The sequence below is a fragment of the Entelurus aequoreus genome, linkage group LG23 (assembly GCF_033978785.1).
Source record: "Entelurus aequoreus isolate RoL-2023_Sb linkage group LG23, RoL_Eaeq_v1.1, whole genome shotgun sequence".
Classification (NCBI taxonomy): Eukaryota; Metazoa; Chordata; class Actinopteri; order Syngnathiformes; family Syngnathidae; genus Entelurus; species Entelurus aequoreus.
The window spans coordinates 24,300,843-24,326,309 of record NC_084753.1 but is presented as its reverse complement, the minus strand read 5'-3'; the positions used below and the strand labels follow the sequence as shown (position 1 = coordinate 24,326,309).

General features: G+C 40.3%; 1 protein-coding gene across 2 annotated transcripts in view; it reads left to right on the top strand.

Annotated features, from left to right (window-relative positions):
• The window catches only part of nme6 (NME/NM23 nucleoside diphosphate kinase 6), a 23,415-nt gene extending 5,038 nt beyond the window's left edge, over window positions 1-18,377 (top strand). For both annotated transcript variants that reach the window (XM_062033842.1, XM_062033840.1), the window contains exons 5-6: window positions 17,633-17,793; window positions 17,918-18,377. In XM_062033842.1, the coding sequence (XP_061889826.1) occupies window positions 17,633-17,793; window positions 17,918-18,069 (313 nt within the window). In that variant the 3' untranslated portion in view covers window positions 18,070-18,377. The remainder of the gene's footprint in view (window positions 1-17,632; window positions 17,794-17,917) is intronic.
• The last annotated feature ends 7,090 nt before the right edge of the window (window positions 18,378-25,467 follow it).

The window sequence follows — 25,467 nt, the reverse complement described above, 5'->3', positions numbered from 1 at the left end:
TCTGACGTAGACCACTAACTTAAATCTCTACCACAGATAGAGGCAAAAACCTCAATGTTTTTATACGATGCAAAAATTCCGTCTATGACCCTCCTTCAGAGCGATCGCTGTTACCAGCCTGCAGTAAAACCATCTCACAGAACACAATTAGTGGCCTACCCTTTGATTTAGTAAAGGAATAACAATTACTTTGATCATGAACATAATTAGATGAATGTATATAGACTTATGACTGTAAGACATTTGCAAAACTATTTTTTCCGGCATTTGCAATGAATGTAGTTACCAATATTGTTAATTACCAATTGATTTTGAACACACAACTGAATTTCGTATGAGTCCATGTTCGATTAGTGCTCGTATAGATGGCTCGGTGGTGCCTCAGGCTGGTGGCCTGCCGACACCTCGTTGGGCTTTTGGCTGCCTTGGTGAAGAAAGAGATCCACTCAAACAGTCTGTCTCTGTCTCTTCTTGGGGTGTGGTTCAGTCCATTGGGCAGACTGTTTAATGGCATGTGCGCGCTGGCCGCTTTGGGGAAAATTGAGGTAGAGTTGGAGCTGTGGGGGCTTTTGGGAAGGCTGGGGCAGAGTATGGGGCGTTTGGGCTTTGGTCCAGGCCCTCGGCTTGCTTCACGGCCTCCTTGCCGCTTCGGCACTCCCGACACCTCCTTCCACAGCTGCTGGAGTCCCGACGGACACATATTGGCTGGCAACCTTAGTCGTTCTCGTCATCGCTGGCAAGGTGTTGTCTCCCCTCTCGGTTCCTTCCAGTCAGGTATCGGGTGTTGGTCCTGGATTGGCTTTGACCGTGCCCCTCTTAGCGAGTGCAAGGGAATCTGGGGTGGCTGCTTTCATCCTCAAATCTGCACAGAGGAACTGGCACACAAATTCTACATTTTGCAAACATACCATTTTGGTCTCATGGTCTTTCCGCCTTTCAAGGAATCTGCTGGTCCTGGGACTGAGGATAATAGCCTGCTTCCTTAAGATGGGTGCCGTTGTTTGACCTACTCTTTTTGGGGAAACCATGTCGGGATATTAGATAATTCACAAAACATTTAATTACTGAATTGGCATCCTCCTTTGAGGTTGGGGTTGCTTCCGCCAACCACTGCAATTGTTAATCTAAATCATTACGTTCCTTTATCCTTGTACCGGATTGATCATATCAATTAAATAAAACCTCAACACGCTCAAACTTGACCCAATCCAAACTCACCTCCCCCCTCTGTCCCTCTCACAGGGACAGTGTTAGTCGTAGTAATAGTAATAGTAGTAGTAGTAGTAGTTTCAGAAACATCCAAGAAAAAGAAAGGCAGCTGATAGTCAAGCGCAGCAAGAACAGAGGCGGAGGACAGGTCATGTTTGAGGTCACTGTTCGCTTTTGCAATAGTACTTTGATATTTTACAACACCTAGTGAATTATTGTGGCCTCAATAATTCACTAAATAGTTGTATTTAATTTAGTCTATCTATGATAGGACAATGCACGGAAACATTAAGTTCAGAAACAGATATGTTCTGTACCAGATTATATCTAAATAGCTACTTTCCATCTGCAGTCCCTGGCTACCTAAATTAAAGGGATCCAAAAATCAAGCAATAAATTTATGACACTAATTAACCATAATTAATAATATATTTACATTCATAATAATTAATAATCAACAAATAATCATACTATAGCATGTAATCAAATTAAGAAAAGTCATAAAATGCCCCTTCATGGACACATTCTTAATATACAATACAACCACACCTTATTTACAACATCACACAAAGACAATACATGCTCTTGTTCACATCTGTCATCACTTTTAAAAACTAAAAACAACCATGATTTTAACAGCCATACCTCACATTTTACAACAAAATTGCTCCCATGGATAAATATAATACACATTAAGTTGATTTGTCAACATAATGCCCCTCTTACTGACCGTATGAGCAGCCTTGATTGCTCCAAAGCCACTTTTTAACTTCAAATTTTCTATTCCTTTGGATATAACGGGGAGAAGGCTAATTGGTCTATACTTGTTGATGTCTTGTTTATTTCCTGCTTTATGGATTGGGATGATAGTGGCAGTTTCTCAACGTTGTAGGGAAAGTGTTTTCCGTTATTGATTTATTTATCAAATGTTGTTATAGGAGCAATAAGACTATCCTTGTACATTTTTAGGAAGAAAAATGTCCAGATCGTATATATCTCTAGATCGTGATTCTGTTTATCTTTGTTTCATTTGTTAATTCTTAACTTAGTCCATCCTGAATAAATGACACTTCTTTGCACTGATTTTGAGGGACTTTTTATTCAGGGTTTGTACAGACTGGATGAAATGTTCATTAAAATGATTACTTATGTCCAGACTGTCTGCGATAGTAGCGCCATTGATATTTAATGTTATAGTGTTGTTTCTTGTTTGCTCTCTTCCCGTAAGTTTGTACATGGTTTTCCATAACTGTCTAATATTCCCTTTTGCAGCTTTGATTAATTCTAAGTAAAAGTCAGCCTTAGACTTCCGCATAAACATTGTAACTTTGTTCCACAAAACTTTTAAAATCATACGATCTGTATTTAGACCTGTTAACCCCCCCCCTAGAGGGGGGGGGTTACCCACATATGCGGTCCTCTCCAAGGTTTCTCATAGTCATTCACCGACGTCCCACTGGGGTGAGTTTTTCCTTGCCCGTATGTGGGCTCTGTACCGAGGATGTCGTTGTGGCTTGTACAGCCCTTTGAGACACTTGTGATTTAGGGCTATATAAATAAACATTGATTGATTGATTGATTATAATTGCTCATATGAGAGCTGAGTCCCTATTTCTCATTGGAATCCAAATTGTTTTATTAATCCAAGGTATTTTTATTTTAGCACTCTTCTTTCTGGTTTTGTATTAGTGTATTTACAGATGATCTCTTTGATTTTTGTCATCCAATTGTAATTCTAGTAGGGCTGCTTATCCTTTGTATCATGTAGAAGCCATTTATAATATCCTTAAGTTTCTTTCTACGCGTCTTATTTAACCAGTCCAGATTAACGTCCCACATGACGTTACTTCTTTCATACTGTGCTGTTTGAGGATGTCTGAAAATGAATCGAGAAAAATGTCTTTAGCTGTGGTCGGTCGGTATACTACAATTACCTTGAAATACATTTCTGAGGAAAATGTGATTTTAATTCCAACACACTCAGTATGATCTACTGGGAGGGTTATCTGTTCACTTTTAATGTTTTCCCTTACATAAATCATAACTCCTCCCCCCTTTGCCACTTAATCTGTTTTTCTGTAATCTTGTGTCCCGGGACATTAATTAGAACAAAATATGTTGTGGGTTTTAACCATGTCTCCGATAGACAAGGTAACCCAGATTAGAGTCTGACAGTAACTGCTGAATTTGTTCAGTATGTTTTTTGTTGTAGAAAGTTTAATGATGCGGACACATTTGTTACTGAATACTTTCTACAGACTTCTGTCTCTAATCGACTTTGTGTATGTAATAAGCAACTACAAGTATTTGATATGCTTAAATTTGTTATTTTAGCTCAGCTGTTGTGTAGCTGCTAGCTCCTTGTAGCCTACAGCAGGAGTGTCCAAATTGCAGCCAATAGCTATGTTTTTAACAGACAACCGAAATAATTGAAAATGTGTTATTTGCGTATCGGTCCAATCAGCGGCAGCTACGCCCTGTTTTAATCATTCGACCTAAATCTTTATTTTCGTAGGCAGGACAGAGGACAAGGGAACAATGTGGGACATTAATTGTCCATCTTATACCATGCTAATTGTTGTAAGGATAGTTCACATGAGCGGCCATACCTTGAGTCCCACCATATATAAGAGTCAAAAGGCTCCTATTATGAGTCGTCTAATTGGTGATCATACACTTTGGCGGTTTGGGTGGCAGGGGACACGGACGCACCTCAGTCAGCCAGTGCTAGGACAGTTGGAGCAGTCCCCGTCCTCCATTCGTTCCTGGGAGGCGTCCCCAGTAGTTGTCAGCTGATGTCGTGCTGTCAGGCAACATCAGGAAGTTCCTTCTGTGCGGTATTGAATTGTCAGGGCACAGTTCGTAAGCAGGTCATTACAAGGTGTGTGCAAGTTGACCACAAAGGAATGCTTCAAAGATTGTGTTGAACATTGTCCGTTGACACTTATGTCCAGCAGGGGTCTGTTTGTATCCTGCTGTTCGTCCTGCTGTGGGCGTCCTCTGTCACACCTGTATTTTTTTGTGAGCATGTTCTGGCTACAACTTTGGAGCTTGTCTTGTTCAGAGAAGTTGGCAGTCCTCCGGCTGCATAACAGTTTCCACCCTAGCTTGACCTAGGACAACCGCGGCTACCACCCAAGTCCGTCTGTATGGTTTTACGTTTTGTTGAGGTTTTTTCCCTCCAGAATTTGGAACTCAAAACATGTACACCCATCGTTTTCATATCCTCTCGGTTAGTTCAATTTTGCATATCACGTTTTAAAATCACAGTCTTAACTATCCCATTAAATGTTAATCAATAACCCTAATTCAAAGATTATACGTACTACTTCATGTGTATTTAAGTACCCTTTTAATTCACTTAAAGATTATAAGTTAATTTAAACTATCATTTGTCTATCAGTAGGTTCGAGCAAGCTGTCATGCTTGCACTCTGACCTCCCGCTGTGCGTGATATTCTCCAAAACAAAAGAATGTTTTTATTCACGTTTCTCCTTATCTTTCAGCTAAATCTTTTAATCTTTTAAGTTTTAACGTCCGCACTGTGTTTATTTTTATTGTCTGCATTTTAATTTTGCTTTTATTTTCTTTCATTTCACTTTGTTGTCTGTGAAGCACTTTGAGTCTGCCCTGTGCATGAAAAGCGCCACACAAACAAAGCTGCCCCGCCTTGCCTTGCCTTTCTCCGTCTGGTTATCCAACCTAATCACAACAAGCACACAAGGCCATGCTCTAAACGCCTGGCCGAATCACACTTCTCCTCTTTTTAACACTTTACATATCGGCTCTTATTCTAAATATTAATGTAGGCTGTTATTTGTAATTATTATTCAACAATATTCACAGCAAACGGTGGTAAAGTTATAGTTATTCGTATTATACTCTCAAAATCTATAGCTAACTGAAAGCTGTTGAGATTTGGTTTGCCTCCTTCATTTATTCTTTTTTTTTTTTTTTTTTTCTTTTTTTTTTTTTATAATGTCCTGCCCAGCTTCTCGGGCAAATCATATAGCAGATGTAGATGCCCATATCGGCTGTTCAGATTTACTTTACAAAAGAGAAGAAGTGTAGGATACTTCTCTTGTTGCCTTACTTGTATTTTGACTTTATTAAATGTATTTATATTATCATTTGGTGCAGCCGGGCCGGAGCAGGAGGGGATAGAAAGAGAGAAAAAGGAAGACAGAGGGGGGAATTGTGGGGACAAGAGGGGGATTAGACAGAGAGACAAAAACAACAACAGCAAACACAACAACAACAACAACAACAGAGCAACATCAGCAAATACGACATGTACAAATATGATGGTAAAAGTAATAGCAAATAAGCAGTTAGCGAAAATTAAAAAAAAAAAATACAGAAATGACAATGAGCATTATTACACTAAAAATGGAGCAATATGAATACCAATAGAAATAGTGCTATTGATAATAAACAATACCAGTACTTTACCTTTATTATCAACAATACAATTGTTCAAATGCAACAATACATATACGTAATGATAACTTGAGATACGAAAGAATGCAGAAAAATGGAGGGGAAGAAAGAGAAGCAACCTTAACCTTGTAGATTGTTATAGTAACAATAGGTTAAGCTTTGTCAGTGTGCCATGTGTTATACCCAGTTTACCCTAGGGCAACAACGTTAATATATGTTTGATGAAACGTGATTATGTGCATGAGTGTATGTGTGCATATGTACTTGTATATGTACAGTATGTGTATGTGTGCTTGTACAGTGAATGTATATGTACAGTATGTGTATATGTGTGTACAGCGAATGTATATGTACAATATGTGTATATGTGTGTACAGCGAATGTATATGTACAGTATGTGTATATGTGTGTACAGTGAATGTATATGTACAGTATGTGTATATGTGTGTACAGCGAATGTATATGTACAGTATGTGTATACAGTATGTGTGTTTGAACAGTGAATGTATATGTACAGTATGTGTAAATGTGTGTTTGTACAGTGAATGTATATGTACAGTATATGTATGTGTGTGTTTGTACAGTGAATGTATGTGTAGTATGTGTATGTGTGTGTTTGTACAGTGAATGTATATGTACAGTATGTGTATATGTATGTTTTTACAGTGAATGTATATGTACAGTATGTGTATACAGTATGTTTGTATAATAAATGTGCGTGTGGATGTACGAACTTTGAGTGTGTAAATATGTACTGTATTTGTATATGTATGTGGGAGCGTAGGTACCTATGTATGTGTGTGAGTATATGTGAATTTGCATGTACAATACATTTGACTCCCAGTGTGTGCGGGAGCCAGAGTACGGCCCCAGCCTCCCCGAGAACCCATCCCACAAACAGTAGGTGTGGTGCCCAGGGAACCAGGGGCCACCGCCCCCACGCAGCCAAGCCGGACAGCGACAGGAACCCCAGAGCCTGGCCCACCGTGCCGCCCACAAGGGCCAGCAGCAGGCCGCAGACAGACGCACCCGGCAGAGGACAAGGCACGGGAAAAACAGGGGGCAGCCAGACCCCAAGCCAGCGAGAGACCACACCCCACACAGACAGAAAGGCGGGACGCCCCGCCCGAGGGGCCCGGAGACCCCCCGCAACCAGACGGGAAGACCGCCCCCGCCCCACCGGCAACAGGGCCCCCACGAGCCCCCCCCCACCCCCGGAGAGCGCGGCGAGGCCAGCCCACGGCCACCCCACCCAAGCCGGCCGCCACAGGACCACCCAGCACGGGGCCACAGGAACCACCCACCCCACCCGCAGGGACCCCAACGATGGAGATGGAACAACCAGCAACCGCCCCGCCGAGTCCCCCCCTGAGGTAGGGGAATAAATAAATAAATACATAATAATAATAATATTAATAAAATATATTAAAAAATAAAAATAAAAAAAAATAAAAAAAGGAAAAAAAATAAATAAATAAATAATTAAATCTATTTATATAAAAAAATAATAATAATAAATAAATAAATAAAAAAAGAGTTAAAAGAACATCACAGACATGCTGACACACAAGGTCGCTACCCCAACAACTGGCCGACTCGCAGCACCTCGGAATACCCTGCAGCACCAATCCGCCACAGTAGACGCAGGGACCAGACCCAGCAGGCCCCAACCAAGACGGGCACCCGGAAGAGATGGACGGCGGGACCCAGGAGCTCCAGACACGCAGTCCGGATGCAGTAGCCTGAGGCGCCGACCCCCACCCGACAGGCAGGCCCAGAACGTACCCCCAGAAATATACATACATATATATATACATACACATAAACATACACATGTACACATACACATGCATACACATACACATATATATACATACATACATACATACATACATACATACATACATACACACACACATACACATACATATACACAGTTTGTCAGCCCCGACCACCACCACGCGCGCGCGCTGCCACCAGTCACAACATCAGCCACCCCCCTGCACCAGACCCAGCAGCCACGGGCGCCCACACCACAAACAAACGGCAGCAGAAACAGCAGCCACAACACCCCCAGACAGCCAGCACCACCCAATCAAATCAAAGCGATCAAAAAAAAAAAAACCGCGACCGGCAACCACACGCCAACAGGATCACAGATACCAGCCAGCGCCAGCCCGCCAGCAAGCCCAAACGCCAACACGCAAACAAGAGACACCAACACCCCCCCGCCAAAAGACCCCACCACTCCAACCCAAACCCGCACAAACACACCACCGCCCAAACAACCGAGACACAGTATCCAGACCAGACACGGGCGCCGCGCCGCCACCACATCAAGTCGCCAACAGAGACCCCACAGCGCAAGGTCGGGCCACACGGGCACGGACCCCACCCAACAGGAAGCGAGACCCGCGCGACGCCACACACAAATAAATAATAAGATTAAACAAAAATAACAATAATTAAAAAAAAAAATAATAATAATAATAAAATGAAATACAAATTAAATTAAAAATAACAAATACAAATATTTAAATATAATAAAGTAAGTAAATAATAAAAATTATTTTAAAAAAAATAAAAAAAATAATAAATAAATAAATAAATATATATATATACATACACATACATACATACACACATACACACACACACATATATATATATATATATATATATATATATATATATATATATATATATATATATATATATATATATATATATATATATATATATATATATATATATATATATATATATATATACATATTAAAAAATAATAATAATAAATTAATAAAAGCCTGGCAGGCCACCAGAACGCAGTCCCCGGAATCCGCGCCGGCCGACGAGGCAATGAGGGGTGCGCCGAACCCCAACCCCCCCCACATGCATGTGTACAAGGCCCCCAGAGTGTCTACTGTGTAGTTAAAATTAGGAGGTCAGCCATTACAGCCGACCTCCAGTCCCTATTGATGTGTGTACTGTAGCGTGAGTGAGATATGTATGCTTGTGGGAACTAATAATGCGATTAAAATTGGGGGACATCAAGGTCTTGGTGGGTCCCAACCAAGCCGAGCCCTCCAAATCCTAAGTGTCTAATATGCAGCTAAGATTGAGGGATGGACGAGCAGGGGACAAGACAGGAGGACCGGAGCCCCATAGGAGGCATCCTCAACCCCCCGCCATGCCTCCCCGCAGGACAATCCCCCAAAGTCCTATATTTGTGTGACTGTGTGTGCTATAAGTAGGAGGAGTAGAGGGCCCGGACATCCCCCCCAGTCCATGCGGCCGACAACCAGGAACTACGGCCAGGAAGCCGACCCCCCCACGGCCCGTGACCCACACCAGACCACTTTAGCGTGACATCACGCGAGCCCACCCCCCGCCAAACAAAGCCAGCCCCCGCCCGCCCCAACCCAACCCCGCAGAGCCCATACCAGCAACCAAACGCAGAAAAACTGCACAGCCCCATGCCCAATGCAAACACCGCATCCCGGCCATCCACACAGCAACATACCCATACGAGTTCCGGCCAGGGGATGGTGCCCCCCAACCGGGGAAGAAGTCAATGCACCCCGTCCGCACGCCAGCCCCCAAACCAGCCGTCAAGCCAACGCCAGCCAGCCCCCACAACCCTACAAGCGCACAGATACCAGCCACAGTCCCCCAACCACTCCAACCCAACACAGCGACGCCAACCGCCGGCAGTACCACATCAACCATCACCACCACCGCCCGTCCGCAGTGCAAACACCCGCGGCCGCCGAAACCTGAAACAAAAAAAGCGACCTACCCCGTAAACCACAACAACGCACACCCCCAGCTACCACAGAGGCCGCCAACCCACCTACCCCAACTCATCCACATACAGGCCAATCGATCCACCGGACATCCACACCCATACACACACCTACACATACATACACACATACATACACACATACACATATACATACATATATGTATATACACATACATACACATACACACATGCATGCATATACACATACACACACACACACACATATATACACCTACATACATATACATATGCACACATATACACACACATACATACACCAAAACAAAACAAAAACAAAAACAAAAAATATAAAAAATTAAAATAAAAATAAAAATAATAATAATAATAATAAATAAAATAAAATAAACCCTTTAAATAATCCTTCATTTATTCTGTCATGCCATTATCCTCTTTTAGCTCAACACCCAGAAGTATGGTGTACTGCAATGTCTAAATAAAAATAAATTACTCCAAATTAAAAATGTCAGACTACACTTCAAAGTTACCCGACTTAAACTTACCCTTATCCTTTCCAAACTCACCTCCACCACAGCAGACATCTTCCTCAATCCTATCACAATACTCTCATAAATTAGAAAGGTGTTTCACAATAGTGGTTAAGTAGTTATTTTAAGTAATAGATCTCAATATGGGGAAATTGATAAGACTAAATTTGCCCTAGTGTGTGAATGTTGTCTGTCTATCTGTGTTGGCCCTGTGATGAGGTGGCGACCTGTCCAGGGTGTCCCACACATCATTAGTATCTTAATAAATTAAATGTATCACGTTTGCAGATAATACAAATGTATATTGTTCCGGAGAAGACTTGAAGAAAGCGTTTAGGAAAATCGAGGTCGCGTTGATTCACCTAAAAAATTATTTAATATTAATAAGTAATCATTGAATGATAACAAAACTAAATTTGTGGTGTTTAGTGGTGCAAAGTAAAATTGTGAAACAAAAATTAAAGTTGAATCAAGTGGAAATTGACAGAGTATATGAACTACATTCTTGAGAATAATAATTGATCATTAATATGTTGGAAGCCGCATATTGAACATATTAAAGAAAAATATCCAAATCCATTGCTATTCTGTATAAAGTAAAACACATGCTGAATAAGAAATATCTGCATATGTTATGTCATTCATTTATTTTTCCCATATGTAACATTGTTTTGAAGTTTGGGGACATGTTTATAGAAGAAATATAGACCCAATACTTAAACTTAAAAGGCTCATTTCAATAATACACAAAGCATGCTACTATGATCATACCAATCCATTTTTTATAAGTTATAATGTGTTAAATGTTCAGATAATCTATTTTTAAAACAATAGCAATTATGTTTCGAGTAAAGAACAACAGCCTTCCAGTTTGTATTCTTAGCTTATTTACATTATGAGGAGAAACCTATCATTTACGGGGGATATTAATTTTTGAAATAGGTCAAGTAAAATAAAAATACAAATGTATTTCAGTTCTAGGAGCTAAATGATGGACCATCCTCAGTGATGAGCTGAACACATGTAGTTTTTTGTTATGGTTTAAGAGACCCTTGAAAAGTAAAGTTTTTGAACATTATGAAATATAGCAACAATTACTTTCATCTTTTAACGTTGATGTTCCAGGTAATCTAATGTTCAGTGAATGTATGGATAGGCCAATATAAGCTTTGGCTTCCGCCTATTCCTTTTTCGGTCATCCTTTTTCTTTTATTTTCTTTCTGTGTGTAAATGTGTATGAATGTTAATTTGTCTAATCTGTATTGTTAAACTACTCACAAAAAAATGGTTGATGGTTGATTATATGACCAAAATAAACCTATTTCATCTATTCATTCCTTATAGTTTTATTCCATTTTGCATGTAATTTTTCTTATTGATTTCTTCCCATTTCACTCAAACAACTAAACAAACAATCTTTCTTCACCTGCTCTCTCTCCTTCTCTCACAATATAAACACAATAATCCATAATAATCAGTCTTATAAAATACAACAGGGTCAGCAGCAATCTAAACCTGCATTTTATTTATCTCTTAACAATTTTTTCCTCCTTCATAACCTGCATTTTATGATTTTAGCTTTAGATATGATTTAGGGCAGTGGTTTTCAACTCTTATTTTTTTCTTCAGTGATGTACCCCCTAATTAGAGCAAAGCATTTTTGGTTGAATAAAAATAAAATAAAGACATAAAACACAGCATCATGTCCTCAATTTCTGATTTATTAAATTGTATAACAGTGCAACATATTGAGCATTTGTTGTGGTCTTACTTGAACTATTTGGACAACAAAAAAAGATATAAGAATAACTAAAACGTTTTAAAAATTAAACAAGTGATTAAATTATAATAAAGATTTCTATACATATAATCTATCATCAACCTTCTTTGGATATTGTAATAGTGATTCATCTGGACTCGTGAACTTAATTCTAAATATTTATTTTGTTGAAGTATTATTCTATAATTATATTTATAAAGGATTTTGAATTGTCGCTATTTTAAAATATTTAAAATCTCAGGTATCCCCCTATTTGTCCGGGCGGAAACACCATTCCCTCCTTTGAGAACTCCTGATTTAGACTATAAATAATCATTTGTCCCACACATCATTAGACTGTACAACTCCTCTTTGGGGGGGGGGGGGGGCTAGGATGACAGGGAATGCAAAACAATAACAGTACAATACTTTTTCATAACACGGTCGCTAATGCCTAGTTTCTCTTGTTATATTCTTATTTTACTGTTCTCTTTTTATTCTCCTTGTAATATTTTTGTATTTTGTTTCCATTTATACCCTTATTAGTTACTGTTTACTTTTTACTTCTTCTTCCTGAGGGAACTCTCCTGAAGGAATCAATAACGTGTTATCTGTCTATCTATCTATCTATTATTAACCCGAGCACAATTCATGACGTCATGCTCATCTTGCAGAGTTATTTCCATTTAGTTTTATTCTCTACATGTAATTCTACATGCACCTTCATTTATCACTTTGAAATTTTGCTTTCTTTTGTTATTAATTCCAATTTTTGTTTTGCTGTTAGCTTACGTTCTCATTCTTTGTCTGTCTTCTGATTGGAATTTGTTCAACGCTTCTCTACGTTTTGTTTTGTTGGCGACTCTTATCTGTACTTCTCCCTCGCGATTTAGACTCCATGACTCACACAGGTTGACAATATATATATTAATACTAGTTGCACAGAAAAAGTAAAAAATGTTTTAGAATTTAAATTTAAATTTTACTTCATCGTGATTATTCTTGAAATAATTAAAATGTCAATATAATTAAATAATCAATTTACCTTTATTAAATATAATTCAATTTTATTGAATTTACTTATTTCACTTTATTTAATGTGTTTGCTATATCATTATTAATTCAAAGCTACAATGTATTGTAATCTATGATGTGCGTGCGTGTGTGTTTGTCTCAACTTCCACACAGGAACTGGATGGATCAGATAAGCCACAAGGCTGTTCAATACAGTATATTACACACATAATTAATGACTAATGAATTTAACAAAGCTTCAATGTCCCAGTTCAAATGTATGTATTGATATTTAAATGTTTATTTATTCGTATACTGTATATTTTATTTTTCCTATTACCAAAACCAACCGTCAGCACTCTCTTCAGATTGAGACCAGCTGTCCACTCTATTTATATATACATATATTTATTTATTTATTTATTTATTTATTTTTTAACCTAGCTCAATGCTAAACTAAACCAATGCTAACCTCGCTCAATGCTTTGCTAACAGTGTCACTCACACAGCCTCGTCACACGCACACATCCCTTATCTTACAATGTCTCCCAGCAGGGCCTCCTTTTTTATTTTCTTACTGAGTCACACGCACACATATTTCACCAAAGAGCGAGAGCCTTCTTGCAAACTATAGTGTCACACAGTTACAATCACCAGCACAGTTAAAAATAAATGCAACAGTCAACAATTTTTCTCATCCAGAAGCACAGCTGTATCATATCAGAACCTTAGTAATAAGAAACAACATTTATCATTCACTCTTAGATGGACAATTAGCCAAGGGGGGTAATTCTGGACTTCCCTGCTTAGGCTGCTGCCCCCGCGATACAACCTCCGAGAGCGGAATAAGATCATTAAATGGATAGATCATTCACTCATATGTTTTCTGTACATAAACTTTGTCTACTTTCTCACAAGCACACACATTTTGGACAATTTCCCAGCTTTTGCAGATAGCGGGGGTGCGAAAAAAGCATGAGGGAACTCTCTCAAAAGCGTGAGGAGGGAGTTGAGGAGTAGAGGGGAATAACACAGATAAAACCTGCAGGTGCTACACAAATGTTATTACAATACGCAGATATATATATATATATAAATTTAAAAAAACACACACTTATCCCACAAACCACGCCCCCCTGGTCCGGACCAATATAAACAACTTTGCACGCGTGCTTGTGGAACGGCCGTTTATTAACAAACACAGGTCCCTTCATTACTCATACAACGGCAATTAACCCGTTCAGCGGAGCAGCCCCTGGTTTACTCCCTGACCAATACACGGCAACAGCATAAAAGCACCATAGAGTCACTGATAATCACCCAATGCTCTACAGTCATCATGTTTTGGTCAGTTCCATACAGTTTCACCAAAGCTTCACCAAAGCTCTACCATATGGAGCCCGATCTCTACCTGTCTATCTGCAGCAAATTAAACAGAACGTCGTGACAAATACAGCTCAGTTGATCTCCTTTACCGGAGTCAATAAACGGTCACCTAATATGAGGCTTTTCCACCGCTGCAGTTTCCACATAGACAGATATGTCGCACATTCATAGACTTCATAAATTTGTATGGGCCAAATGTCACACCAGTTAGCAAACCCTGCCTTAAATTTAGCTGTATCCAACTCTGGCTAATTCTGATGCACTTGCAGAAAGAAGCCTCCTTTTCCGACAACGAAAAAGGAGGAAGAGGTTAAGAAATGTATTCGTCTCACATCGTCTATGCTCAAACACTCCAAACCACCAAAATTCTATTAACAATCCCCTTATAGCTAAAAACAAGAAATCACAAGTTTTCAACAAACACACAGACAAATGATCACATATAAAACAACTCAATCCAACCATAATTTACCCCATTCCAGGTTGTTTTTGGAGAACCTGACTAAACTTATCTTTTATCAAAAGCAGGTTCAGCTTTAGTCTTATCGATCCGGCTCTCTCCAGGCAGAAAATGTTTACACTTTAAAGCAAACTGCTTACCTTGTGATGCGCGCGTGCAACACATTGTCTGCCTGACAGAGAGAGCGGGAGCGGCTGTCGACCTGTAGCTTCTGGGCCACCCTGTTCGTGACGCCAATTTGTGTAGTCGATTGTCTGAAGTTTAAGCAGGCAACAAAAGTAGTTTAGTACAACAAATGTATTTACCCATTATCAGAAGTGCAGGTTGAATTGAGTTGTCCGTGCAGACAGACCACATGTACTCCGGAGCACACAAGACACACACAAGCCAAAATCTCTCTCTCGAGTCCCGGTCTTCTGTCATTTTTTATATGTCTCTTGTGCGTCACTGTTTTTATCTCGTGCGTCACTGTTTTTATCTCGTGCGTCATGATTGTTTTTGCACATCCTTGGACTCCCCAATCATACCCAAACAACCAAAACATTCTGTAGACAGGTTGGCACGACTTAATATTCACTTTTGTCCCACACCCGGGGACACAGAATAGAAGAGGAATAAAATGAGCATACATTCTTGACAGACATGAAATATAGGTCAGAAGGTCAGAAATTCTACGACACCTTTAAAGGGGTAAAAATATATTTGTGTGTATGTATATATCTATTTGTGAATACATATGTATATATATATCTGTATAAGTGTATATATATATATATGTATGTATGTAAAAAAAAAAAAAAAAAAGTATATATGTATACAGTGTTTACCCCAGAAAATGTGTTAGTTAAGGTGGTGACTCTCCAGGGGGAGAGGACCAGGGAAGGGGTTGGGTGGGTGTAAGGATTGGTGTAACTCGCCATCACGTCTCCACCTCGTCGCTGCCACCACAGCCTGGGGGGCAATAGACTACAGACTGCGGTGAAGTAGGCCGGCTTCGTTGCGTGAAGAAGCCTACAACTTTTGGTTGTGTTTTACGCTCCATTTGCTCAATGGCGATATACGATATGTATCTCGATATTTTTTCTGTAAAGTAAAAACAAAACAGTCCTCGTTACCGAGATACTAAGTACGTCATTATTATTACTTATTCATTTACTAAGTCAAAATAATGACAAAATAATGGCTTACTAAGTCAAAATAATGACTTACAAAGTCAAATGAATGACTTACTGTAAGTAAGCGTTTGAAAAAAAGAGTTAAAAGTGGGGCCACATGCTGACATATGTTCAACTCATCATGCTTAATTTATAACAGCATTTTGGAATACTGTAGTTGATTTTTATTATGTAAATGTTATATTTTTATCAACATGTGATAGCAGGGACCCTGCCATTCAAAACTAAGCTGCTACATTACTAATGATTAATGTAACTATAGCTGAAAAAATAGTACAATAGCAATAGGAGAGACAATTCATCCCTGAACACCATGGAGTTCATGTAGGCTTTATGATGCAGTTACATTATTATATCAACTATCAGAGACAGAAACTCTTCATTTATATAATGTCCTTTTTTGCTGCTTCAACACAGAAAAAGGTTAAGTGAAATAACTTAGTTGTTAACTGTAGGTCAATAATGCTTGTCTTTTTCTCAGACAGGCAGGGCATTGCTGTCCGTAACACACACACACGCATGCACGCACGCACACACACCGCACAATGAGCTAACGTTACGCTAAAAGCTAATGAGCCTTCACCTCAAGGACTGCGAGCGAGCTGAGCTGCCGCTTATGTTAATAGAACGTCAACAGGCTCATAGTGATGTTACTAGTAGTTGACTTGGAAGTGTTTATTATAATTTGGGAGAGTCCGCTGCATTATGCTCACCTGCTAAACACCTTTCTGCTCACCCCACCATCTCTCCTCTCTGCCTGCCTGAGCACTGATTCAATGCGCTCTGAATACGCACTGCTGATTGGCTGTTACATGCGCTCTGAATAAGCATTGCTGATTAGCTGTTACCGCTCTGCGTGTAGCTAATCAGATGGTTCTGTGGGTGGGACAATGCTTGGTGCTGCAGAGACGTACTGACAGAGGCAGAGGCAGAGCGAAGCGGAGCAGCTTGTTAAGACTTTAGTTTAGGCGGGGCTCTTTGTTGTTAAGGCGGCCGCCTTAACAACAAAGCGCTGCGGGAAACCCTGGTATATAATATACACATACAAAAATATACTGTATACAGGTCCATCTCAATACATTTGAAAATCTTGAGCAAGTTACATGATTTCAGGAGTTCTATCCATCCATCCATCCATTTTCTACTGCTTATCCCTCGGTCGCAGGGGTGCTGGAGCCTATCCCAGCTGCATTCAGGCGGAAGGCGGGGTACACCCTGGACAAGTCGCCACTTCATCGCAGGGCCAACACAGATAGACAACATTCACACTCACATTCACACACTAGGGACAATTTAGTGTTGCCATTCAGCCTATCCCCAGGTGCATACATGTCTTTGGAAGTGGGAGGAAATTGCAGTACCCGGAGGGAACCCACGCAGTCACGGGAAGAACATGCAAACTCCACACAGAAAGACATCATTGAATCCAAGACCTTTTTATTGTGAGGCACGAGCACTAACCACTGCTCCACCCTGCTGCCAATTATAGGAGTTTGATTCAAATAAAGAGTCCAATTAAAAGCCTTGGGAAGTTACTGCTGTTTATTTGCTGATTAGATTGCAAACTATTAGTTTACAATGTTCACATACTTCAACAGTCTTTAGAAAATAACATATTTGAGTCGTATTAGGGCACACTGACAAAATATTTTTAATGTGGAAAGGCTGTATCATGGGCTTTATTTTTGAGGTATGACTTGACGTGAACTTGACAAAAACATTCATGATTGATATGACCTCATCTTTAGTGCTTTGCTCTGCCAAAATCATATCAAAGAACCTAAATTGTGGTTTCTACTGTGTTTTTGTCATGATTTGTGAGTCTGAAGAAATAACATACTATTAGAGAACTTTAAACTTGTTTTGTCGCCACAGTGGTCCCATGCGAGCGTATATCTTAGCCAGAGAGGACGCCATTCGCCACTGGAGAGAACTGATGGGTCCGACCAAAGTGTTCCAAGCAAGATACACATCCCCTGGGTCTCTGCGGGCTCAGTTTGGACTCACAGACACACGAAACACGGCTCACGGCTCAGGTACCACAGAAGAAATGTAATTGGTTATGTCTACTATCGAAAATAGTCTCCTGTCATCATTAAACCAAATAACTGCCAAAAAACGCCTATTTACAGTTGAAACCTTCCGTTCTTCTTTTATTAGATTCTACCGAGTCTGCTCAAAGAGAAATGGCTTTCTTCTTTCCTGACTTTGGTGTGGAGGAGTGGATGGAGATGGAAGAACCAGCCTTCAGATCAGGACAGATATATTACGACCATCACAAACATGTGCATGCACTTTCAGCACCGAGTTGACCCCAGATCCACTCATGACTATTTAACTTGGATGTTAGTTACTAAAACAAAGAACTTGGATGCTAGTTACCAGAGGTGTGGACTCGAGTCACATGACTTGGACTCGAGTCAGACTCGAGTCATGAATTTGATGACTTTAGACTCGACTTGACAAAATGTAAAGAGACTTGCAACTCGCCTTCGACTTTAACATCAATGACTTGTGACTTCACTTGGACTTCAGCCTTTTGACTTGACAAGACTTGCTACTTTCCCCAAAACCCAAAGATTAAAAAGTTATTCAGGAGCGCTCAATATGTTTCATTGTGTACTTGTGTGTCTGTCAAAAAACGCGCCAGTGAGGAAAAATGACACCAAAGATAGTTTCGTTCGGGTATAAAAACTAGGAGGTGGTCAACAAAAAAGGAATTGCAGTATGCAAAACATGCGGTTCGAAGATTACAGACGGAGAGGCAACAACTTCCAACTTCGTTCGACATTTGAAGTTGCACAAAGAACGGTAAGTTTTGAATGTAAGCTAACGTTTATTGGCTAAGTAACGTAACTTTTATTTGCTGTGTAGTTAAATCAGTGAGGCTGTAAACCAGGGGTGGGCAATTAATTTTTACCGGGGGCCGCATGAGCAACCCGAGCACTGCTGGAGGGCCACACCGACAATATTTCAATTAAATTTTGCTCAAATTATTTTTGATATACCGTAAGATAGATAATAATAATATTTTCATTTAACCTAACTTATCTTTATACAAAAGCAGATGGCTTTTGATGGTTTTATTTTTAACACTTTATTACACAACACTTCCTGATGTATATTACAATACAAAAATTTCAATTTCTGTCACTTCATCCTGCATCCTCTTCGTTGTGAACGTAGCACGCCTGTAAGGTGATTGGCGAAGAAGGAAGAAGCGTTGCTGTTGCGGAAATGAGGAGTGAGGATTGCTTTTCCTTTTGGAAAGAACAAGATAAGTTGAGCTGTGTTAGTATAGGTTGCTCAATAAAAGTTTAAAAAGAGCGTCAGACTTGGTGTGCACTTCTTCTGGACGCTACAATTGATGTCACAAGTGGGATGAAATGCCTCCCAGTTCGCCTTGCCATCAAACCTGGGAGTCTTCATTGAGGACGGAATTCCCCCCGTGGCAAGCAGCGTGGCTGCACCTGTAAACGCTCTCTCTCTCTCTCTGTCTCTCTCTCTGTCTCTCTCTCTTTGCGGCGAGCTCCTCACGTGGCACGTACCTCCCGATGACGTAGCACACAAACAGTGCAGTATGCGCAAAGTTTTACTTCTGACACCAATTGTAGCGTCCAGAAGAAGTGCACACGAAGTGTGACGCTCTTTTTAAACTTTTATTGAGCAAGCTATACTAACACAGCTCAACATATCTCGTTCCTTCCACACGCACGTCTCCTCACTTCTCATTTACGCAACTCAAGAAGACATCTACTTCAGCAGGTCGTTACACTATATTCTTTAAAGACAGCAACGTGTGTACCACAAATAAGCACTTGGCAGTCCATGTCTTTTTTAAAACACGCCATTCGTCATCAACTTTTCTCTTTTTAGCGTCTCGGGGATAACCGGGCATCACTTGTCGCTGTGCGCCTTCCCTCACAGGACATACGCACATATAACACTTTTCAAAATAAAAGCAGCACAGTTGTATTGCACGCACGACAAATATGTTTTTAATTTATTTTGTATTTGTGATTGCCGCTGCGCGCACGAGCATACGTCCGCACGGAAGTAATACAAATAACGCTTTTCAAAACAAAAGCAGCACCGTTGTATTGCACACTCGAAATAGATACTTTTTAAAATGTATTTTGTAATTTATAATTGGCCTCACGCGGGCCGGACAGGGACGTACAAAGGGCCGGATGCGGCCCGCGGGCCGCAGAATGCCCAGGTCTGCTGTAAACTCACTGCTAACGTTATTGCAAACATAGACATCTTATAAGTAGACGCAGCTATGGCTGCTGTGACGCGAGAAATTGGGCCGCCATCTTGAAGTGGTGAGGAGCCGGCGAGCAGCCTACACTGACAGTTGACAGGTAGAAAACTGGTGTTCAGCGTTTTTCTGCTCAAATGAGCGGGCTGTTGACAATAGGAATTGGGGATTACTTTTCACAAGTAAGATTTAACATTAATGTACTATTGGTTGTATTTTGTGAAAATAATATTACCATATTGTATATAGTTTTCTGCAAACCTATGAAATGTTCTACTTTGTCTTCATTATTTTGTCAGAATGCTTCATTTGTATGTGAAAATCACAAATAAATCTTCTGGGGGAGGATGACCCCCCTACAGGGGTTTGGTTTACAAACTTTCAGCCCCACCTAAAACAAAATTCACCAGCCGCCACTGATTATGATGCATTCTCATTTTAGGCAAAGTATAAGACAATACTTTCTTAACAGTATAATTGTAACCAGGAATAAGTCTTCAAGTAACAATATTCAAATACTAACATTGTTGGGTAAGACAGAATTTGGTTTTATTCTGAATCCAGTGAAACAGATTGGTGGTTTTAGCTGATATGAAGACTTTCAGGTGTTTATATATGTTTATGTTTAAGTATTTGGCAGACACTTTCATCCAAAGCGACATACATAAAAAATGCATATAAAACAATCACTGTAAACATGATCATTTAAGGGAAGAATGTAATACAAAATATCAATACAAAGTGTCAAGACAGAATAAACTCTCTGCTGCTGCAGCAACAGAGATACAGTATAGGTCCCTAAGATATATAGATATCTAATGTATTCATACATTGTTTATGTAGGATATACGCATGTATATATAACCTAATCATATTGTTTCTTGAATTTAAAAATAGCTGACCATTTTTTTCCTCCTTCTCTGGGATTATATTCCAAGTTTTGATCTCGGACGTCTGGTCACTTATAGCATATAATAATATTCTATTACTGTAAAAGGCCTACTAAAATGAATTTTTTTTATTTAAACGGGGATAGCAGATCCATTCTATGTGTCATACTTGATCATTTCGCGATATTGCCATATTTTTGCTGAAAGGATTTAGTATAGAACAACGACGACAAAGTTTGCAACTTTTGGTCTCTGATAAAAAAAAGCCTTGCCCCTACCGGAAGTAGCGTGACGACACCGGGGGACTGCTCATATTTTCCTATTGTTTACACCAGCAGCGAGAGAGATTCGGACCGAGAAAGCGACGATTACACCATTAATTTGAGCGAGGATGAAAGACTCGTGGATGAGGAACGTGAAAGTGAAAGACTAGCGTTCAGTGCAGAATGTTTTTTTTCCCGCTCTGACCGTATAGGTCGGACCTGGGCATTCTGCGGCCCGCGGGCCGCATCCGGCCCTTTGTACGTCCCTGTCCGGCCCGCGTGAGGCCAATTATAAATTACAAAATACATTTTAAAAAGTATCTATTTCGAGTGTGCAATACAACGGTGCTGCTTTTGTTTTGAAAAGCGTTATTTGTATTACTTCCGTGCGGACGTATGCTCGTGCGCGCAGCGGCAATCACAAATACAAAATAAAAAAAAAAAAAACATATTTGTCGTGCGTGCAATACAACTGTGCTGCTTTTATTTTGAAAAGTGTTATATGTGCGTATGTCCTGTGAGGGAAGGCGCACAGCGACAAGTGATGCCCGGTTATCCCAGAGACGCTAAAAAGAGAAAAGTTGATGACGAATGGCGTGTTTTAAAAAAGACATGGACTGCCAAGTGCTTATTTGTGGTACACACGTTGCTGTCTTTAAAGAATATAGTGTAACGACCTGCTGAAGTAGATGTTGTCTTCTTGAGTTGCGTAAATGAGAAGTGAGGAGACGTGCGTGTGGAAGGAACGAGATATGTTGAGCTGTGTTAGTATAGCTTGCTCAATAAAAGTTTAAAAAGAGCGTCACACTTCGTGTGCACTTCTTCTGGACGCTACAATTGGTGTCAGAAGTAAAACTTTGCGCATACTGCACTGTTTGTGTGCTACGTCATCGGGAGGTACGTGCCACGTGAGGAGCTCGCCGCAAAGAGAGAGAGACAGAGAGAGAGACAGAGAGAGAGAGAGAGCGTTTACAGGTGCAGCCACGCTGCTTGCCACGGGGGGAATTCCGTCCTCAATGAAGACTCCCAGGTTTGATGGCAAGGCGAACTGGGAGGCATTTCATCCCACTTGTGACATCAATTGTAGCGTCCAGAAGAAGTGCACACCAAGTCTGACGCTCTTTTTAAACTTTTATTGAGCAACCTATACTAACACAGCTCAACTTATCTTGTTCTTTCCAAAAGGAAAAGCAATCCTCACTCCTCATTTCCGCAACAGCAACGCTTCTTCCTTCTTCGCCAATCACCTTACAGGCGTGCTACGTTCACAACGAAGAGGATGCAGGATGAAGTGACAGAAATTGAAATTTTTGTATTGTAATATACATCAGGAAGTGTTGTGTAAGAAAGTGTTAAAAATAAAACCATCAAAAGCCATCTGCTTTTGTATAAAGATAAGTTAGGTTAAATGAAAATATTATTATTATCTATCTTACGGTATATCAAAAATAATTTGAGCAAAATTTAATTGAAATATTGTCGGTGTGGCCCTCCAGCAGTGCTCGGGTTGCTCATGCGGCCCCCGGTAAAAATTAATTGCCCACCCCTGGTATAGGTACAAGCTGGCTCATTGGATTCCACACTCTCTCCTTTTTCTATTGTGGATCACGGATTTGTATTTTAAACCACCTCGGATACTATATCCTCTTGAAAATGAGAGTCGAGAACGCGAAATGGACATTCACAGTGACTTTTATCTCCACGACAATACATCGGTGACGCACTTTAGCTACTGAGCTAACGTGATAGCATAGGGCTTTACTGCATATAGAAACAAAACAAATAAGTCCCTGACTGGAAGGATAGACAGAAGATCAACAATACTACCAAACTCTGGACATGTAACTACACGGTTAATGCTTTCCAGCTTGGCGAAGATTAACAATGCTGTTGCTAACGACGACATTGAAGCTAACTTAGCAACGGGACCTCACAGAGCTATGATAAAAACATTAGCGCTCCACCTACGCCAGCCAGCCCTCATCTGCTCATCAACACCCGTGCTCACCTACGTTCCAGCGATCGACGGAAGGAAGAAGGACTTCACCTGATCATCCATGCGGTCGGCGGCTAGCGTCGGCTAGCGCGTCTGCTATCCAAGTAAGTCCTCCTGGTTGTGTTGCTACAGCCAGCCGCTAATACACCGATCCCACCTACAACTTTCTTTGCAGTCTCCATTGTTCATTAAACAAATTGCGAAAGATTCACCAACACAGATGTCCAGAATACTGTGGAATTTTGAAATGAAAACAGAGCTTTTTGTATTGGATTCAATGGGCTCCGAATACTTCTGCTTCCACTGTTGACGTCACGCGCAAACGTCATCATATCGAAACGTTTTCAGCCGGAAGTTTGCCGGGAAATTTAAAATTGCACTTTATAAGTTAACCCGGCCGTATTGGCATGTGTTGCAATGTTAAGATTTCATCATTGATATATAAACTATCAGACTGCATGGTCGGTAGTAGTTGGTTTCAGTAGGCCTTTAAGCAAACTATGAATAATAAAACACGCCAAAACATGTGTCCTTTATCATAGCTACACGTATGACAAAAAAACGCGTGAAAATTAGTGGTATTCACTTCAGTGAGGTAAGATGAATTAAATGCGCTGACAGTTCATTGCTCCTGCCAAATTAATTGCACTGAGTGGAGCGGATCACCACTCCAAGATGGCGGCCCCGCGTCTCGTCAGCGCCGGTAGGCAGTAGCGGTCGATGCTGCGTCTACTTATAGGATGTCTATGATTGCAAACACGGCAATCTGTTGCGTCCACTGCAGTTCACTACCTTGTTCATACTTTTGTTAAGTGATTTTTTTTTAAGCAGGGTTGCATGAGGCACCTATACATAACGTTACGTTAGTCAATGTATCACACACAGTCACGTAACGTTAGACGGCGGTCAGCAGCACCGTGTATTTTAGCCACCTACAAAAAGACAAACATAGTCAAATAAAGGTCGGTTAAAATGTACACTATATTAAGAATATGTGTACATATTGCATAGGGCCCTGACATATAAAAAGTACAACTCTGTTCATTGTTATGTTCATGTATTTGTTATGTTTTTCATGTGTACGCACACATAAACACACATACAGTATGAGATGATAAATAAATAAATAAATGATAAATGGGTTATACTAGTATAGCGCTTTTCTACCTTCAAGGTACTCAAAGCGCTTTGACAGTATTTCCACATTCACCCATTCACACACACATTCACACACTGATGGCGGGAGCTGCCATGCAAGGCGCTAACCAGCAGCCATCAGGAGCAAGGGTGAAGTGTCTTGCCCAAGGACACAACGGACGTGACTAGGATGGTAGAAGGTGGGGATTGAACCCCAGTAACCAGCAACCCTCCGATTGCTGGCACGGCCACTCTACCAACTTCGCCACGCCAATGAGATGAGATCAATGAGATAAGGTAAGAACAGGATAGAAACTGCTGTGGAACTAGTTAAAATGCAATATGCCATGGAAATACAATGTTAACACTATTGTACAAATAAGTACAGTTGCACTTGTTTTTTGAAATGTGTTTATTCTGTAAAGGAATTAGTCAAATGTTTAAAATGACTGGTTAATAGTGCTATTATGAAGTGCAATTTTTTTCCCTGCAATTTCAAATGCACTTGTTTTAATAAATAAATACAGCGTTTTAAAAGCATACACAATCTGTGTAAATATATTAGTCTGTGGTTAAAAGCAGTGGTCCCCAACCACCGGTCTGGGAATCGGCACCGGTCTGTGACACATTTGCTATCGGGCCGCACAGAGACATTAAATAAGTTATAATCGACCGCATTTTCTCCTACTTAACTTTGGCCAGTCCTACTAGACACACCAATAAGCTTGTCCATAGATGTATTACAAAACTCCTGATAGGAAGTCGCCATTTGCTATATTTGTTACATCTTTGTTACATGGGACAATGCCCATGAATAAACATATCAAATGTAAAGGTGCCAAATCTTAGCCAAAAGCTAGGTTCCATCTGCAGTCGGTGGCAGGTTGATGACCTGCAGATCAGGAACAAAGTGGCCATAGTAGTTACAGTGCATAAGGCAGATGGAAAAATGCTAAATTGTTGCATATAATAATCGTGCAGAAGGAAGTAAATACACATCTCCTTTGGCCTTGTAAGTTAAAGTGCTGGTATGATTGCACACAGTCCTATTACTCAAGTAGTTAGAAATAACACATGTATGTACGCATGGAAAATTGGACCAAAAAAAGCTAACATTAGTATATTTATGTATGAAATATTGCACAAAATATGAATACATAACT